Here is an 18266-nt window from a genome sequence, read left to right on the forward strand (position 1 = left end):
AGGTGTAATCGAGAAAAGGAGCTCGATCTGTGATCACTCATATTTCTAACCAAACATGGATTTTTCATATGAAAATACTCATAAATCTAAAATCCTTAATAATTTTGTAAATAAGCGTTTAATCGAGAAAAGAAGATCGATCTGTGATCACTCATATTTCTGACCAAAACCGAAATATGAGTGATCCTTAAAAAAATCCTTAATTACTTTGTAAACAAACGTTTAATCGAGAAAAGGAGATCGATCTGTGATCACTCATATTTCGTACCAAAAATCAATTTTTCATATGAAAAAACTAAAAAATCTAAAATCCTTAATAACTTTGTAAATAAGCTCATATTTTTGACCAAATATCGATTTTTCATATGAAAAAACTCAAAAATCTAAAATCCTTAATAACTTTGTTAATTACCGTTTAATCGAGAAAATGAGCTCGATCTGTGATCACTCATATTTCTAGCAAAAATCCATTTTTCATATGAAAACCTCCAAAAATCTAAAATCCTTAATAACTTTGTAAACAAGCGTTTAATTGAAAAATGGAGCTAGTTCTGTGATCATTTATATTTCATTCAAAATCGATTTTTCATATGAAAAACCTCAAAAATCTAAAATCTTTAATAACTTTGTAAATAAGCATTTAATCGAGGAAAGGAGCTCGATCTGTGATCACTTATATTTCGTACCAAAAATTGAGTTTTCATATAAAAATACTCAAAAATCTAATATCCTTAATAACATTGTAAATAAGCGTTTAATCGAGAAAAGGAGCTAGATCTGTGATCACTCATATTTCGTACCAAATATCGATATATGAAAATACTCAAAAAGCTCGATCTGTAATCACTCGTACTTCTAACCAAAAATAGATTATTCATTTAAAAATAGTCAAAAATCTAAACTCCTTATTAACTTTGTAAATAACCTTTTAATCGAGAAAAGGAGATTGATCTGTGATCACTCATATTTCTGACCAAAAATCGATTTTTCATATGAAAACAATCAAAAATATAAAATCTTTAATAACTTTGTAAATAAGCGTTTAATCGAGAAAATAAGCTCGATCTGTGATCACTCATATTTCTGACCAAAACCGAAATATGAGTGATCCTTAAAAAAATCCTTAATTACTTTGTAAACAAACATTTAATCGAGAAAAAGAGGTCGATCTGTGATCACTTATATTTCTAGCAAAAATCGGTTTTTCATTAAAAAACCACAAAAATCGAAAATCCTTAATTAATTTATAAATAAGCGTATAATCGAGAAAATGAGATCGATCTGTGATACTCATATTTCGTACCAAAAATCGGTTTTTGATATGAAAAAAATCAAAAAACTAAAATCCTTAATAACTTTGTAAATAAGCGTATAATTGAGAAGAGGAGCTCCATCTGTGATCACTCATATTTCATACCAAAAATCGATCACATGAAAAAACTCAAAAATCTAAAAGCCTTAATAACTTTCACCCTTATCGGGAATCAATATTTCACATGAAATATGTTCCCTTTTCCCATTTTTCGTTCATAAACTTTGTTCACATGAAAAAATTCCCCATGTTGTGAAATTTTTGGAACAAAATCAACTATTGTGAATGAAAAGTTTAGGGGAATATCACGATAGCAATTTTCCCTTCGAGGGAAAAGGATATTTCATGGGAGCATACATTTCACATGTTTTTCACGATAAATAAGAGTTTAATGGAGAAAACGAGCTCCATCTGTGATCACTCATATTTTGTACCAAAAATCGATTTTTTATATGAAAAAACTCAAAAATCTAAATTCTTTAATAACATTGTAAATAAGCGTTTAAACGAAAAAAAAAATACCGATCTATGATCACTCATATTTCTATCCTTAATAACTTTGTAAATAAGTGTTTAATCGAGAAAAGGAGCTCGATCTGTGATCACTCATATTTCTGATAAAAAATTAATAGTAAACAACTTCTTTTGTGAATAGGGCAAATATCTAATTCCCATATTATTGTATTTTTCACCTAACTTTACTGTTTCTTAAATACAAACACTAAAATATTTATCTTCATTCCCTTATATTCTTTCAATATACATATATTTACACCAATTTTTTGTTATCGAAAATAATTGATTAGTAACAGCACAAAAAGAAAGCATTACGAAAAGAAAAATAAGTCTTCTTCGAAACTAGTTTTTAACTTTACCTTCAATTGTTCTCCATAACATATTGATACTGCTAAAGAACAGGGAACGAACGAAGGAACACCTCAATCAATAAATAAATTTTAGCCGGCAAAACAGGTACCATTTCAAGTCAGCCAAACAAAAACTAATAGATCACGTGACAAGGATATTTGGAAATACACAATAAGTGTTTGATAGATAGACAAAAAGTTAAGTACTACACTTACATTTACATTACAAAAGTTGCTGCAACAATAAAACTTTGATTTAATAGTTGCAAATAAATGAAGAAAAAATACGGTTTAAAACGAAATACATAATAATGTATAATTTCCTGTTTACACAAAAAGTTCCAAAAACTTAAATCGGCAAAACATCTACATACGACTATGTACCTAATAAAAGGGTGCTATTTTCAATTTAAACAGCTAGCAAGTGTCTGCCAAAAAAGTTTAAAATAGAAAAATGCCTTAGAGAAGGTAATTTTACAGGACGACACGTGAAAAGTTTTATGTTGTTGTTTTTGTTTGTTTCCAAATCTTTGGGGAAATAATGACAAACATCAATTACATTGTATGTATTCAGCTAAAGGTAATTTAACTTAATATTAAAAAATTTAGATAAGCTTTACAACAAAGGAGAATTATTTTTTATTTTTTATACATATGTATGTTGACTTTTTAGTACGTACAACCCTTTGGCATAACAATTGATTTGTTTGGAGGAGGTATGCACGTTGGCACGAATAAAAAAGTTAACATTGCTTTAAATTAAAATTTAAAATCAATTGAAGAACATTTCCTTTTTCCTAAATACATTTAACTGTATTTTATTGATAATTTTATCAAATACGAGTGTAAAAAGAAATTAGATCTTATCTCCAACCCTTTTTATGGTATTTCTCGCACACTTAATACCGTATGATTTTATGAGCAAAACGTGTAAATGATTTCTAAAGATTTTCAATATCTATTGACTAAACTTTAAAATTCGTTAATAGTAAATTTTTTTAAAAGGCAGATACAAATATGCCACCCTTTGAAAATAAACTCATTCTGGACAATACTCAATGGAATATAGAGTTGTGTAATATATATTTATCAGCGAAAATACTTTCCATGAATATCAATACAATTTTGCACGCGACCATTATTTCGAAATGCTTGTGATCGAAAAACTTTTATTGGGATTTAAAGAACTCATTCTTTATAGAATTAATTACTTATTGAATCATTTAAGTTTTATGTAATTCAAATCCATTAGAAAATACATATATGGTCAATTCACAAGGTCTTTTATCATGTCATATTGTCATAATGTCCTAATATTTCACAATGGTTTTTATTGTTTTTCAAGCAAAAAATGTCCTAAAATAATAGGGTGTGTTCGTAAATGCAGTAAATTTGTGCATCACTGATGCCACGACCTGCAAACTTTTGCAACATATAACTTAATGATGCATTGGTTGCACAAATTTGCGGCATCACTGCCAACAATTTGCATTAAAAAACGTTTGACGTAAAGCAATAATCGCAAATATGCTTTTTCGAACGCTAAACTTTTAATTTGCTGCAGTGATGCAATCATACTGAATTTACGAACACACACACAGCAGAGACCCGCGCCGAATGCATAAGAGTCAGTTAAGCCGAGCTGTCGAGTCGAGATATATTAGGACATTATGACAATATGACTGATAAGAGACCTTGTGAATTGACCAATAGTTTAATGATAGATTCTACAATGAATAAATTCTTTTTTTATTATAACCTTCACCTTCGTGAGAAGGTTATATACATATGTATAAGTTTGTCATTCCCTTTGTAATTTCCACAATATAATTTTCCGACCCTATAAAGTATATATATTCCGGATCCTTATAGATAGCGGAGTCGATTAAGCCATGTCCGTCTGTCTGTCTGTTGAAATCAATTTTCTGAAGACCCCAGATATCTTCGGGATCCAAATCTTCAATAATTCTGTCAGACATGCTTTCGAGAAGTTTGTTATTTAAAAACAGCAAAATCGGTCCACAAATGGCTGAGATATGAGGAAAAAACCAGAACCTCGATTTTTGACCTACATATATCTGGATTACTAAGTCATTAATATAGACAATATGGATATCTAATGATAGATATTTCAAAGACCTTTGCAATGACGTATATAAAACCATAGTAAGTTGGACCTACAATGGGTCAAAATCAGAAAAATATTTTTTAAACCGATTTTTTTTCAGCAAAAGTTTTTTTTCGCTAAATATTAAAAAAAAATTGAAAAACCAAAAAAAAAAATTTTAAATTTTAAAAATTTTTAAAATTTAAAAAAAAAACAATTCGAAAATTTTTTTCCAAAAAATTAAAAAAACTGCAAAAAAAAATAAATTTTGTTTACCTAAAAATATTTAAAATTTTTATTTTGAAGTATAATTTTGTGAAAGGTATATAAGATTCGGCATAGCCGAATTAATTTTGTTAGTTTTGTTTTAAATTAAAATTGTTGTCTCTAATTTTTATAGTAAAATTTTTTTGCAAAAATTATAAGGTGTAAAATTTACACCACATCAGTGAAAATGTCAAAAATTTTCACGTCATAAGTTAAAGGTTAAGTATCGAGCAAATGCGAATAATTCTATTAGACTTTAGCTTACACTATATTAAAAGTATGGAAATGCAATTAATGCCCTGTTTTTCCAGTTTCCCAGTGATGTTTTCTGACATAACAACCGAACAATAACCACAATTGAATTATACATTGTTCTGGAATGATAGTTCATCGCCCAAAGTCGAAGATAGTTGATCGGTATTGGAGTGCTTCAAAATTGTATGGAGGAAAACAAACATCATACAATAACTTAAGCAAAGATTGTTCCTTTACATCTGGGCTATGCAAAACGTGGACACCGTAATTCGGTGTCTCATGCTCTCAAGTACAATGAACTAGTTGGAGAAAATTCAAATAAAAAATCTTTGAATTTGATAACAAATTAAATAGTTGTTGTAATAAATATTCGAATAAATCGGACCATAAATGTTTGATCGGCAAAATCGTTCCATGAATGGCTTAGATATAATAAAAAACTGCGACTGCCTAGATTTTTGGAAATTAATTTATTTATTTAATTTTCGTGAGAGATTTTCGGAAGTGGAACTTATATGGGAACAATGATTAATTATGGACCGAACGCCATCAAATATAGTACAATGTAGACTCTACATGAAACTTATTTCTGTTCAGTAATATGTCGATACAAACATTTTAAATCGGAGATCGAAAATAACTCGTCCATATACCAAAAAACCAAAATTGTGATTTATATTTTTGTGATAAAAATAAATCACTGAAAATAACAGTTACAAAATGATTTTTATTTAAATGGTTTGGTATGACCTTTATTCGTTTTTGCTGTTTTTTAATGATTTGGTGTGAGATAAACAATTCATTTGTTCTTGTTCTTAATAACTGTTACTTTCTCTTTTATTTACATGCAATAACATATTATTAGTAATTTTTAACAAATTATGGAAATAATATGATAAGTATGAAGTAATGAAGTCTGAGTAACAGAAATGATAATTTTTTTTAAATTGTTATTAATCTTTTGATAAATTTTATATATTTAAGCGTTGATTTGCATCAAAAGCATTTTTGCGATTTATTTTTCATGTTCGCAAATAAAAGTCCCAAGCTGACCTTTACGAAAAAAATAAATTATAAATCACTCATCCAGATTATTTGTGTTTGTTTCTTTTCTATTTCTCTCAACCCCAAACCTAAAATGTTCTCGAAGAAATCAGGGTATAATTATTTTAAACGACTGTATAACTATAAGTTAACACATAACAAGACTGTGTTAATGGAGGTTACTTGATTTGTTTTAATCTGTATCTTATCCCTTTAATGCATATTGTTGCCAATTGTCTACATTCCAGTTCCACTTAATTTTAGACCAAAATAAGCTTGATACTAATTCAGATTCTTCTTCAGAAAAATCAAATGGAGTACGAAAAGTTTTAGCTAAAGAAATTCTGAATCAAACTAAAGCTAACTGTAATATAATAAACAAAAATCAACTAAATATTTGATACTTTATAGAAAAATAAAAGTAAAAATTATGCATTTAAGGGTTATATTTATAGAATATTTATAGATAATTTGACGGAAATCGGGCAACTTTAACCCTTGTAAACCACGGTATGAATGTTAATTTTTCATATTTGGCATTTATTAAAAAAAAAAATACATATATTCCAAATAGAAAAAACTTAACTTTTACCATAACTAAATAACAAAAGAAGCCTAATATTTATTTTCTTAAATAACACTGTACAACATTTTTCAGTTCATTGCTTTGGGACTCAATTCTGACAATTGCACGTGAAAGTAGCCCCAAAAATAAGAACTTCTGCATCATTAGTTTTGTCAAGTTGGCTGCCGTATTAATTTAATGGCCATACGAATTTTTTTCCTCAAGGTGGATTTTTATCACTTTTTCTATATTTTAGCACGGTTATATCTCGTATACCGTACGGAATATCTCTTTTGTGGCTGAAGCAAAGTTGTAGATATTGAATAGTAGAAAAAAGTACGGAACATACCTACCACCGAAAAAGTTGCATCCAGTGCCTTAAAAATCGCAAAAATTACCATTTTTTTAAATTTTTTACCAAGTTTTCACCTTTTTTTTCTCAATAACTGGATTACAAATCCAATTATGGACTGATCACCATGAAATTACGTCGTGTGATTTGTGTCTATATAAAAGTTATTTATCATGAATTTTGTATGTATACCATCATTTTTAACAGATTTATTCACTTTAAAGTGATTTTCGGAAGCTGGTCTTATATGGGTGCTATGAATAATTATGGACCGATCATAATAAAATTTTTTGACATGAATTTTGTATATATAAAACTTATTTGGAGCGAAATTTGTGTATATACATATATAAATAAAACATTTATGAGCGATAAAGTCCAATTTCGGGAAAAATTTGTATGGGGGCTAGGTGAAATAATGAACCGATTTAAGCCAATTTCAACAGTTTTCGTCCTTGGGCCGAACAAATTATATGTACCGAATTTGTTTATGATCGGTCCATAATTAGCCATAGCTCACATATAAGACACGCTTCCGAAAATCACTTTAAAGTGCATAAATCTGTAAAAAATTATGGTATACATACAAAATTCATGATAAATAACTTTTATATAGACACAAATCACACGATCTAATTTCATGGTGATCAGTCCATAATTGGATTTGTAATCCAGTTATTAAGCAAAAAAGGTGAAAAATTGGTTAAAAAATTAAAAAAAATGGGCATTTTTGCGATTTTTAATGCACTGGATGCATCTTTTTCGGGTAGGTATGTTCCGTACTTTTTTTCTACTATTCAATATATACAACTTTGCTTCAGCCACAAAAGAGATATTCCGTACGGTATACGAGATATAACCGTGCTAAAATATAGAAAAGTGATAAAAATCCACCTTGAGGAAAAAAATTCGTATGGCCATTAAATTAATACGGCAGCCAACTTGACAAAACTAATGATGCAGAAGTTCTTATTTTTGGGGCTACTTTCACGTGCAATTATCAGAATTGAGTCCCAAAATCATGTGTTGTACTGTGTAATTATAAAGTATTTTATATTTTAAAATCCAAACACAAGTGTGTTTAATCGGCAATAAAATATTTTAATATTGATCTAGTTAATTACATTACGAAACAGTAACTTTTAAAACAATTTGAATGTAAGTAAAAGAAAAGTTTTTATTAATTTATTTCTAATATTCAGTAAAATTACACAGCATAATACAGTCATTGCAGAAATAAGCTTAATTTCCAAACAGAACATAACACATTTTGTTTTTCCGTTGAACCTATTAAATGCCAAAATAATATATTCAGTTTTAATTATTCTCCATATCCAGTCGACATTCATGCTATGTGGCACCAAGTGTCAATATCTTTCGACATAATTGCAAAAAGTTTGTTCACAAATATCCAAAACATCTTTAATTAAAACACATTTATTTATTTTTTATATTTTGTTCCTACGCTCGCTCGCTCTCGCTAAGCAAATCATGCGATAAAAATAAAAACGTAAATGAAAATGAAAAAGCTGAAAATAAGTTTCATGTCTAATAAAAATAAACATAATTATTAAATAAGTTTGAAGTTTTTTCCCAGCAGCAGAAGAAGGGAAGTCAGTAAAAATTAAAAGGCTAAGAGCAGTATAGAGGGTGTTTGTTGAAGTTTCCATATTTTTTTTCTGTTTGTTATTAGGTGGGAAAGTGTAATTTTGATATGCGAGACGTTTGTTGAAAACATTAAAATTAACGAAATTATGAAAGTCATAAATTTTCAGAAACGACGACAAACAAAAAAACCAAAAGTCATCTTAAGGCTAAAGGACAACTTGGTGAAATTATGTGAGAAGTGGAAGGGAGTATATAGTGTAGTGTACATAAGTGCGTGATTAAAAAGGCTAATTGGTTTGTGAATCATTTTTGTAGTAGAATGGCTAAGAAACACAAATATTTTTGACAGATTTTGTTTTGTAAATGGAAAATAATAGAATATATTAAAGGGAAGTTAGGAACAAATATTTAATTCATTAGACTGCTGAAAGATTCAAGCTAACGGCCTCTTAAATAGGAAATGCCACCAAAAATGTCATATATCTTCTAATATCACAAGAATATTTTTACTTTCTCGGATTTAAGATTAATCACATTAAATAAATTATCCCACCTGTTTTGTAAATCGAATCCGAGTAACGTTTTCGATTAAAAAGGAATTCACACACAGAGAAAACAGATTCGTGATCATAGAGAACATAGAGCGGAAACTAGAAAAAAAACTCAAACAAAAAAATTACTCAAAATAATCACACATACGAGTATTGTTTTTGTTTTCACATAGTTTTTTCTACTAATACATTCTCTCCACTTAGGTTTTTGACAACTGAGTTAGGTCTTTGACAGGAGAGTTTCCGCTCTATGTCTATTCTCTATGTTCGTGATAGCAACCGAATTTGTTGCCAATCGAATGATTCCGTTGCACACATCGAATTTTTCAGTTCTATCAACAGACAGTCAGTTGATAAAGAAGAATTTTGGTTGAAGCAACCAAACTTTTGTTAACCTTTCCAAAATTCTGTAGCAACAACTGTAAAATTCGTTCACTAAGGTAGAATCATTCGATTGGCAACAAATTCGGATGCTATCACGAATCTGTTTTCTCTGAGCATGATTTGTTGTCTTGTAAATCGAATGCACATGATTTACTCGTTTTACTTTCGAGTACACAAACGTGTTCCAAAGTACAAAATCATCAATTTGTCGTTTTGGAATATCTCTCGTTTGTGAAATCACTCAATTTATACACAGAGAAAACAGATTCGTGATAGCATCCGAATTTGTAGCCAATCGAATGATTCTACCTTAGTGACCGAATTTTACAGTTGTGGCTACAAAATTTTAAAAGGGGTAACAAAAGTTTGGTTGCTTTAACCGAAATTCTTCTTTGTCAACTGACTTTCTGTTGATAGAACTGAAAAATTCGATGTGTGCAACCGAATCATTCGATTGGCAACAAATTCGGTTGCTATCACGAATCTGTTTTCTCTGTGTAGAACATTTGCGTATATGAAGTTTTGAAAAAGATTTAGAATAGCTCCTTTCCTAATTTCACCGCGGTTGTAATTGCCAATGACCTAAATGCGGTAAAAAATCTAGTTTGTTTATTAAATGGTTCAATGACGAAATTTTTGTACTCTTGATAACACGCAGTTATTAACATTGTTTGTAAGTATGGCAACATTAAATGTTAAAGCAGCTAACATTAACATTGAAGCTGCTAAAAACTCTAGAAATATAACATTCTAGTTTTGTCCGTTAAGATAATTCATGAAACTGCTGGAAGATGTCACTATATATAGTTAGTGGCAGCGGTTGCAGTTAGATTAGTTTACCACAGGCTTCGTTAGAATTAACATCAACTGTATTAGCTGTGTATTCTTGTACATTATAAAGTGTGTTTTTAAAATGTGTATTAAAAGAGAGTGACTATTTAAATTGTTGAATAAATTTAAATAGATAAAGAGTTGTTACAAATTTTAAACTACTAAACTGCTTATATTTGCAATCAAAATGAATACGGTTTATTTAAAGGAAATAAATTGAAATATTGATTTCCATACACAGAGAAAACAGATTCGTAGTAGCAACCTAATTTGTTGCTAATCGAATGATTCTGCCTTTGTGACCGAATTTTACAGTTGTGGCTACAAAAATTTATAAGGGATAACCAAAGTTTGGTTGCTTCAACCGAAATTCTTTCTTAATAACTGATTTTCTGCTGCTGGAATGGAAACACCGAATCATTCGTTTGGCTACTAATTCGGTTGCCACTACGAATATGTTTTCTCTGTGTATACTAAATATTAATAACAACTACCAGTTTTGCTGCTTGAAAAACGATACCATGATTCGTTTGCCTGCTATACGATTGTATAACTTCGGTTAAAAGTTAACGACCCTTTTAGGGGCGTGTCACAACCTCTAATGTCTAGAAGTGTCATATTGCGTTGCTGGTTTTGACGACTAGAAATTTTGATACTAAAGACAAATATCGCTCAGGCCATCCAAAAACAGTTTGAAGACCATGAATTAAAGGATTTACTCCATGAATATTTTTGACAAACTCAACAAGACCTTGGAAAATCATTGGGAGCTATTCAATCAGCAATTTCAAAACGTTTGCAAGCAGCAGGATTCATTCAAAATCAGGGAGAGTGGGTACCATACGAATTGAAGCTGAGAGACCTTAAAAGACGATTTAGTATGTCTGAAAGAAAATAATTTTTACACCAAATGAAAAATGGATCTATTAAGATAACCCTAAGCATAAGAGATCGTATGCGAAGCCCGGCCAAACATTTTAATCGACACCAAAGCCAAATATGGTGTTAAGGTTATGGTCGGTATTTGGTGGGACCAAAATATGCGCTGCTTAAATCTGGGCTGACCATCACAGTGAACCTGTACCGAACGCAAATGATGCGTTTGAAGCGAGCATTGACCGAAAAACGTCCAGAATATGCAGCCAGATATGAAACCGTAATATTCCATCATGAAACGCTCGGCCACATGTTGCAATACCTGTTAAAAAGTATTTAGAATGAAGTGGTTGGGAAGTTTTGTCTCACCCGCTTTTGTCTCACCACACCTTGCCTCGTCCGACTACTCTTTGTTGCGATTGATGCAGAACGCTCTCTCTAAGATACTCTTCACTTCAGAAAAGAGTATCCGAAATTGGCTTGTTTCGTTCTTGGCCTCAAAAGATGAGCAGTTCTTTTGGCGCGGAATCCATATGTTGTCAGAAAGATGGAAAAATCCAAAACTATATTTCAAAATAAAAGTTAAAAATTGATAATTTTCAGTATCTGCTAGATACATAAATTTATAGCAATAATTTCTCCTTCCCTCAGATTTTAAAATTGAATCCACCCACCCCCACCCAGTACGTGTATCCCACACATTTCCACATATTAAGATTTCGATGTCCAAAGGAAATATTTTCACCTCAATGGCCAATATTTAATTTTGATAAATAGCTTAATCCCAACATACTTAGACACCATGCGGTGGCAAACAAGCAAAATACACTTGATATTATTAATACATGTGTATGTAGCTATTAACAATAAGAAAGGACAACCTTTTCCAAAATTCTTCAACAAAATGACCACCATGTCAAAGAAAAAAATAACGATTTTCCTAACTAAGCAAACATATTTCTTCTCTAATAGAATTATGTGTGTCAATTGAAACGAAAACCTCAGATTATCCATTGAACACAAGTAGTAAAAAAGGAAAATCAAAGAAGGACATCACGTGTGACAGGGCAGAGGACATCAAAAAATATATATGTAAGTATCCCTGTATAGTTATTGAATGTAATTCATATATTTTATGAACATTAATATAGAAAAATTGAGCCAATAAAATAAGTAGCAATTGGTTTCATTTGCAATCTAAGGACACGAGTAGTAACTGTTCGAGTGGTTTTTTGTATTAATAAAATAAAAACTATTACGACAATCATAAAGTTCCAGTTTCAGTTCTATTTCATTCAGTTCAGTTCACTGTTTTGTGTGTGAGTGTGTTTAATTGAGGTTGTTTTTGAAAGAAGGTCCTTTGTGCCCTTGTGTGTGAGAGCGAGTGTGAGTGTTGTAATGTCAGCAGGGGTCAAGAGCTGAAATTGATGTTTCGTTTATGATTAATCGTCATTTTTGTAAAATTAAATATAAAAAATAACAATATATTCACTTAAAAGACTTGAGATTGAGAACAAACAAGTTTTAGCTTCTGATGTTCTTATTTTCAAAATAAATTTTAGGAAGAATATGAAATGTGTACTAACAGTTGTGAGGGAAAATATGGTTACAACCTAATTTGGAAAAGCAAAAAAAAAAAACGATTAAAACTTTCAGTTATTAAAATATAAACAAATGGGGTGTCATAGAGGAGCCAAATGCACCATGTTTGTTTGACTTAAAAATGCAGGATTATTTAAAATTTTTAGCTTTTATTTTGAAACATTTTTACAATATAAATTTATTTAAAGTATTGGCCATTATTAGCTATGACCTTTTTCCATCTTTCGGATGCTCTGTTCCAAAGTGAAGCATAACCCAGAGATAGCGTTCAGAATCGATATTCGGACTATTCGGACGGGACAAGGTCTGAACTATAAGGCAAAACTTCCCAACCACTTCTTTCTAAATAGTTTTTAACAGGTAGCCGTGCGTTGTCATGATGGAATATTACGGTTCTATGACTGGCCGAAAATTCTGGGCGTTTTACGGCAAATGCTCGGTTCAAACGATTCAGTTGCGTTCGGTACAGGTTCCATGTGATGGTCTGGCCAGATTTCTGCAACTTACAACTTTTTCTAACACCAAATACAGAGCATTACCTTAGCGCTTTTGGCTTTGGTGTTTATTCGGCTGGTTGACCGGGATTTGCGGGTTTAGAGATCGTTTGATCGTCGCAAGTAATGATTCAGTGCAAAAATGATTTTCCTTTTAGCGTTCAAACTGCATTTCAGACATATGCAATCGTCTCTCGGCTTCAATTCGTATGATACGCAATTTCCCTGCTTTTGGATGAATCCTGCTGCTCGCAAACATTTTGAAATTGTTGAATTTTACAACAATCTTCATTGAGTATGCTTCCAATTCTTGGTCTTCAAACTATTATGGCTGGCCTGGGCGATCTTTGACTTCCGTGTCAAAATCACCACTTCCGAACCGCACAAACCATCTCTCGCACGTTGAAACCAATGGAACACGGAGGAAGCTAGATTTTTTCAAAAATTAACCACTTTCAGAAAGAAAATCTATTCAAAGTGGTTTACGTTTTTGAATTTTGAATTAAAATTGCATTAAACTGATTTTTTCCACACAACTGCTTAACAATAAAACACACTTTTGTAAACCAGATTACACACACAAAAAATGGGTAAACTTAATGTGTAAATTATAAAAATACAATATTTTAAGAAAATAAACAACAACGTCATGCATTAGAAAACGATTTCAAACAACATTGTCACCCTGTGATTACATGTGTAATAATCATATTACAAAGACCTTAAAACAAAAACATAACTTGATATAAGCATTGAGCTGTTAATAGACAAATTTAAAGGCTTTATCATCGACATTATCATCATCGCATTACACATACGACTTATTTAATCTAAATTGCTTCCCCACTTAGCCCCATGTTCATTGTGCAATGGGGATAAGTATTTACTAAAACATCCTTTGCGAAACGAGCCATGGAGTTTAAGTGTTTTATGTCTCCGCCTTTTCATACAGATTTTACTACAAAATGTAGATATTATCTATACAACGTTGTATTAGGAACAGTATCCACGTTAGCAGAATCAAAATATATTACTCAATAACACTCATACTCAAAATATGTGTTCAAATTTTAAATAGGGGTCTATCACAGCTCCATCCAAATTTAACCCATTTTATATCGTAATTTCGGATAGTTCTAAACTGCCTCTGACTAAATGTGTTCCAACCAAATGTGTTAAATTCGATTTTTTGGGATTTTTGGGGAATTATTGGATTATTTTTCTACAAAATGTTTTAATTTTTGTCTATTAACTATTTATTATTGGGTGTATGACTTAAAAATGCGGGGATTTTTAAAATTTTTAGCTTTTATTTTGAAACATTTGTACAATATAAATTTATTCAAAGTATTGGTCATTGTTAGCTTTGACATTTTCCCATCTTTTTGGCAACATATGGATTCCGAGCCAAAAGAACTGCTCATCTTTTGAGGCCAAAAACGAATCAACATAATTTCTGTTCTGAAGTGAGGTGTATCCCAGAGAAAGCAAAACAAATAGAAGTCGGGCGGGGTAAGGTCTGAACTATAAGGCGGGTGAGGCAAAACTTCCCAACCACTTCATTCTAAACTGTTTTCAACAGGTATTGCATAGTGTGGCCAAGCGTTGTCATGATGAAATTTTATGGTTTCATGTCTGGCCGCATATTCTGGGCGTTTTTCGGCAAATGGACGCCTCAAACGAATCATTTACGTTCGGTACAGATTCCTTGTTATGGTCTGGCCAGATTTCAGCGGCTCATAATAGATAGGACCCTTTTGCTCCCACCTAATACAGAGCTTTACCCTAGCGCCATGGATATTTGTCTTTGGCGTGGATTCGACTGGTTGGCCGGGCTTCATGTACGATCTCTTACACTTCGGGTTATCGTAATGGATCCATTTTTCATCGTAAGTAATTATTAGGTGCAATAATTATTTTCTTTTAGACCGTTAAAACAGCATTTCAGATAAACAAAATCGTCTATTAAGGTCTCTTAGCTTCAATTCCTATGTTACTGAATTTCCCTGCTTTTGGAATGAATCCTGATGCTCGCAAACATTTTGAAATAGCTGCTTGAGTAGTTCCCAATGATTTTGCAAGCTGTTGTTGAGTTTGACATTTTTTTTTTTGGTGAAAAAAAAAATTGTCTATAATAATGACTTAGTAATCCAGTGGTTAATGTCAAAATCCATACATAAAACATTAATGAATTCGCTCCAATTAGCCAGAATTCGCCTTTGCAGTGAATTGTATAAATTCGCCTTGAGTTAGCCGTTATCAAGGCGTATTAACAAGGTGAGTGCGTCCCGGCAACAAATACAACAATGCAAAAACAACAGGCAATTTGTTTTTGTTAAAATGTACTCTAAATGTCAAAATCAAGGCGAATTAAAATATTACTATGTTATTTACAATAACAAATGTAAACATAAACAAAGTTTGACATATAGTGTACATAAAACCACAGCGAATTAAGAAACAGCTGATTTTATGCACTCACCTTGTTGATACGCCTTGGCCGTTATTTATTATGATTGAGTTGACAAATATTTAGGTGAAGAGTGACAATTATTCGTTATATTCATTCAGTTCTTGCTTCCTTTGTCCCTGTAAAATCTGTACAATATGTTGCCCTTTAAAAGCATGTTGTTTTCGTTGTTGATTTTCCCCCCAAATTTGATTATTTTGTTGCATAAGTATTTATGTAATAATCATGTTCTTGACTTGTAATGTGGCCAAGCTATAAAGACAATACAACAGAGATGTTTAGATGAAGAATGAGTAAGGAATAAGTGGTTGCTTTTGTTGGGTGGAAAAATATGTTCTAAAGCTTATTGTAGTAGGGGTGAATGAATGGCTGGAGTTTGGGACATAAAAATGTAAGAATGATTTACAGATTTTTAATTTTAAAGACAAACAACTCTGAAATAAGAAGCAATCTTTTACAAATTTCTCAAAAAAAAAAAAATGTTTGGAAAAGGTAGCTAAATATTTATTTTACAAATTTAAAAATCATTATTAAAGAATTTCTGAATGGGCTACAGACTGGTAGTATAGAATTTGGAAAAATATTAGAACAGAATATGATATTTTAAATTATATTGAAAATTATTTCGAAAAAAAAATACCAGAAAAGTATAAATACAAATCTGTTAACAAATCTGCTCCCATAGAACCAGTTAAACCCCAATATTAACTGTTAAGAAAAAACCCGTTAAAACTTTTGTTATTTGCAGTGTTTAGGAGTTCATCTCCCACCCCTTACTTACATTGGGGTCTCTCCCTGTGGTGTATCGTTTGTTTTTCTTACTTAAACCTTGTTTTTTAAACACTTTGACATGGGTGTTTAAAGTCAAAGTGCAAAAAGTGTTTTTGCAAATAAATTTTATTCAGGGATTTTCTCTTTTACACACTTTTCATTTAATGTAAATTCATAAATACGCACGCAAGACACGTGACATTGCTTTTACATAAAGGCAACAATTTTTGATATATTGTTATAATATTTAATATTTCCGAAAGATTTGTGGCATCTACAAATGTAATATATAATAACAAATTGCTTTTTCTAAGCATTGCTAATTAACATTTATGTTTTTGCAAAAGAAAATATGAAGTCATTCTTAATGCATTACATATTCATCAGTTGCATGAAATTAATATTGAAATTTATTATAAAAATTAGACTTTCTAACAAGGTTGGTTATGGTTACCCATAAAATACCTTTTCAATTGTACTATCGTTACCGAAATAATACCCCTAAATCCCCTTTAGCGAAATATTCGAAAATACCGTTACGTCAAAATACGAAATAATTCATGAATCTAATGAATGTTTCGAGGAATTGTTTTAAAATGTTTCGGAATATAATTCGGTTTTATATTCGTACTTTCGTATTTCGTAATATTCGTATGGACTTCATTCCTATTTACTGCCTAATTAAAAACAAATTACACACATTTCAGTTTGATTAATCAATTATTTTCTTTATTTGAAGAGTAGGGTGGAATTGAAAACAAAACACCGAATGATTTAACAGAAATGTAAATTATTGAACTCTTGACGATTATTATTCACCATGTTATTGTAATGCCATTGACTAGATGATGAACCAGAGCTACCCACTGGACGGCTGGGCACCTCCAGTTTATAGCCAATGCGTGGACTAGATGACAATTCATATTTATTGACCGAAGCAGTTAATGTATGGCGTGATGGGCTGACATCCATGACGGGGCATGATTTGCGAGAAGAACGATTATGGACCATATTGAAACAGTTGTTTTTATTAAAATTTAATCAGGGCACGCTTTGTATGAGAGTAAGTACTGAAAATTCCAGACGATTACCGCAGTTGGAGGTTCTTGAACCTTTTTTGGATGACAAATGTTTGGAGAGACTAAAAGGGGAAAACATTAATTAATTTCTGGTCATTTAATAATAAATAATAGTTTTAATTCTTACCTCAAATTAGCGTTTAACTTGGCTTTAGTGTCGGCGCGGTTATTCATTGACACATAAAATGTTTTCGTTAGTTTTGAAAGATAATTATTTGTTGGTTAACTTCACTTTTTAGATGATGTATTCAGTTAAGTTGATAAAACTCAAATGATGCTGTAGCTTTTGTTTGAAGGTGTTTTTATACTCCAAAGGTTTCAGTATCATGCAGTCCCAACGTGTTATTGTGAATAAATTTCTATTCTGTCTGTCTATCTGTTTTTTTTAACTTTATTCACGAAAAATCCATTTGTTTTTGTTTAAACTTTAAACTAGTTTAAGAGCAATCAAAAACGTTTGCATTTATAATTTTTGTTTTAAATAAAATATTGAAAACAACACTATAAAATACTACTAATATCTAGACTTACTTACTTACTCATCGTGTGTTAATGTGAATCTTATCAAATCAAATCATAACAAATTTGAATTTTTATTTAAATTATACAATACAATGTTGTTTTGTTTCAAATTTTTGGTAAACATTAACAAATTTTCAATATACATATGTATGTATAACAGACGTAGGTACAAACATTTATATGTAAATATATATAAATGACTTCTTTATTTATTTATTAATTTTCAAAGACATGTGGGGTTTACCTTTGGGGTTTATTTGATGAAGATTTTGCACAAAATTCATGCTAAACGGCACGTTATTTTTGTCTG

General features: G+C 30.8%; 1 protein-coding gene across 1 annotated transcript; it reads right to left on the reverse strand.

Moving 5' to 3' along the window:
- Window positions 1-17056: 17056 nt before the first annotated feature.
- On the reverse strand, window positions 17057-17717 carry LOC135951060 (uncharacterized). The gene is made up of 2 exons (XM_065500629.1): window positions 17562-17717; window positions 17057-17496 (listed from the first exon to the last, which is right to left on the reverse strand). The coding sequence occupies exons 1-2, from the start codon at window positions 17606-17608 to the stop codon at window positions 17397-17399; spliced, it is 147 nt and encodes a 48-aa protein (XP_065356701.1). The 5' UTR covers window positions 17609-17717; the 3' UTR covers window positions 17057-17396.
- Between the last annotated feature and the right edge of the window lie 549 nt (window positions 17718-18266).

This window comes from Calliphora vicina, chromosome 2 (assembly GCF_958450345.1).
Source record: "Calliphora vicina chromosome 2, idCalVici1.1, whole genome shotgun sequence".
Lineage (NCBI taxonomy): Eukaryota > Metazoa > Arthropoda > Insecta > Diptera > Calliphoridae > Calliphora > Calliphora vicina.

What these genes read in the sequence shown, in the direction of transcription:
- LOC135951060 (XM_065500629.1), bottom strand. Translation starts at nt 17,608, where the DNA reads ATGAATAACCGCGCCGACACTAAAGCCAAGTTAAACGCTAATTTGAG. An exon ending in AAGTTAAACGCTAATTTGAG is followed by an intron (nt 17,497 to 17,561) that starts GTAAGAATTAAA and finishes TTCCCCTTTTAG; the next exon opens with TCTCTCCAAACATTTGTCAT.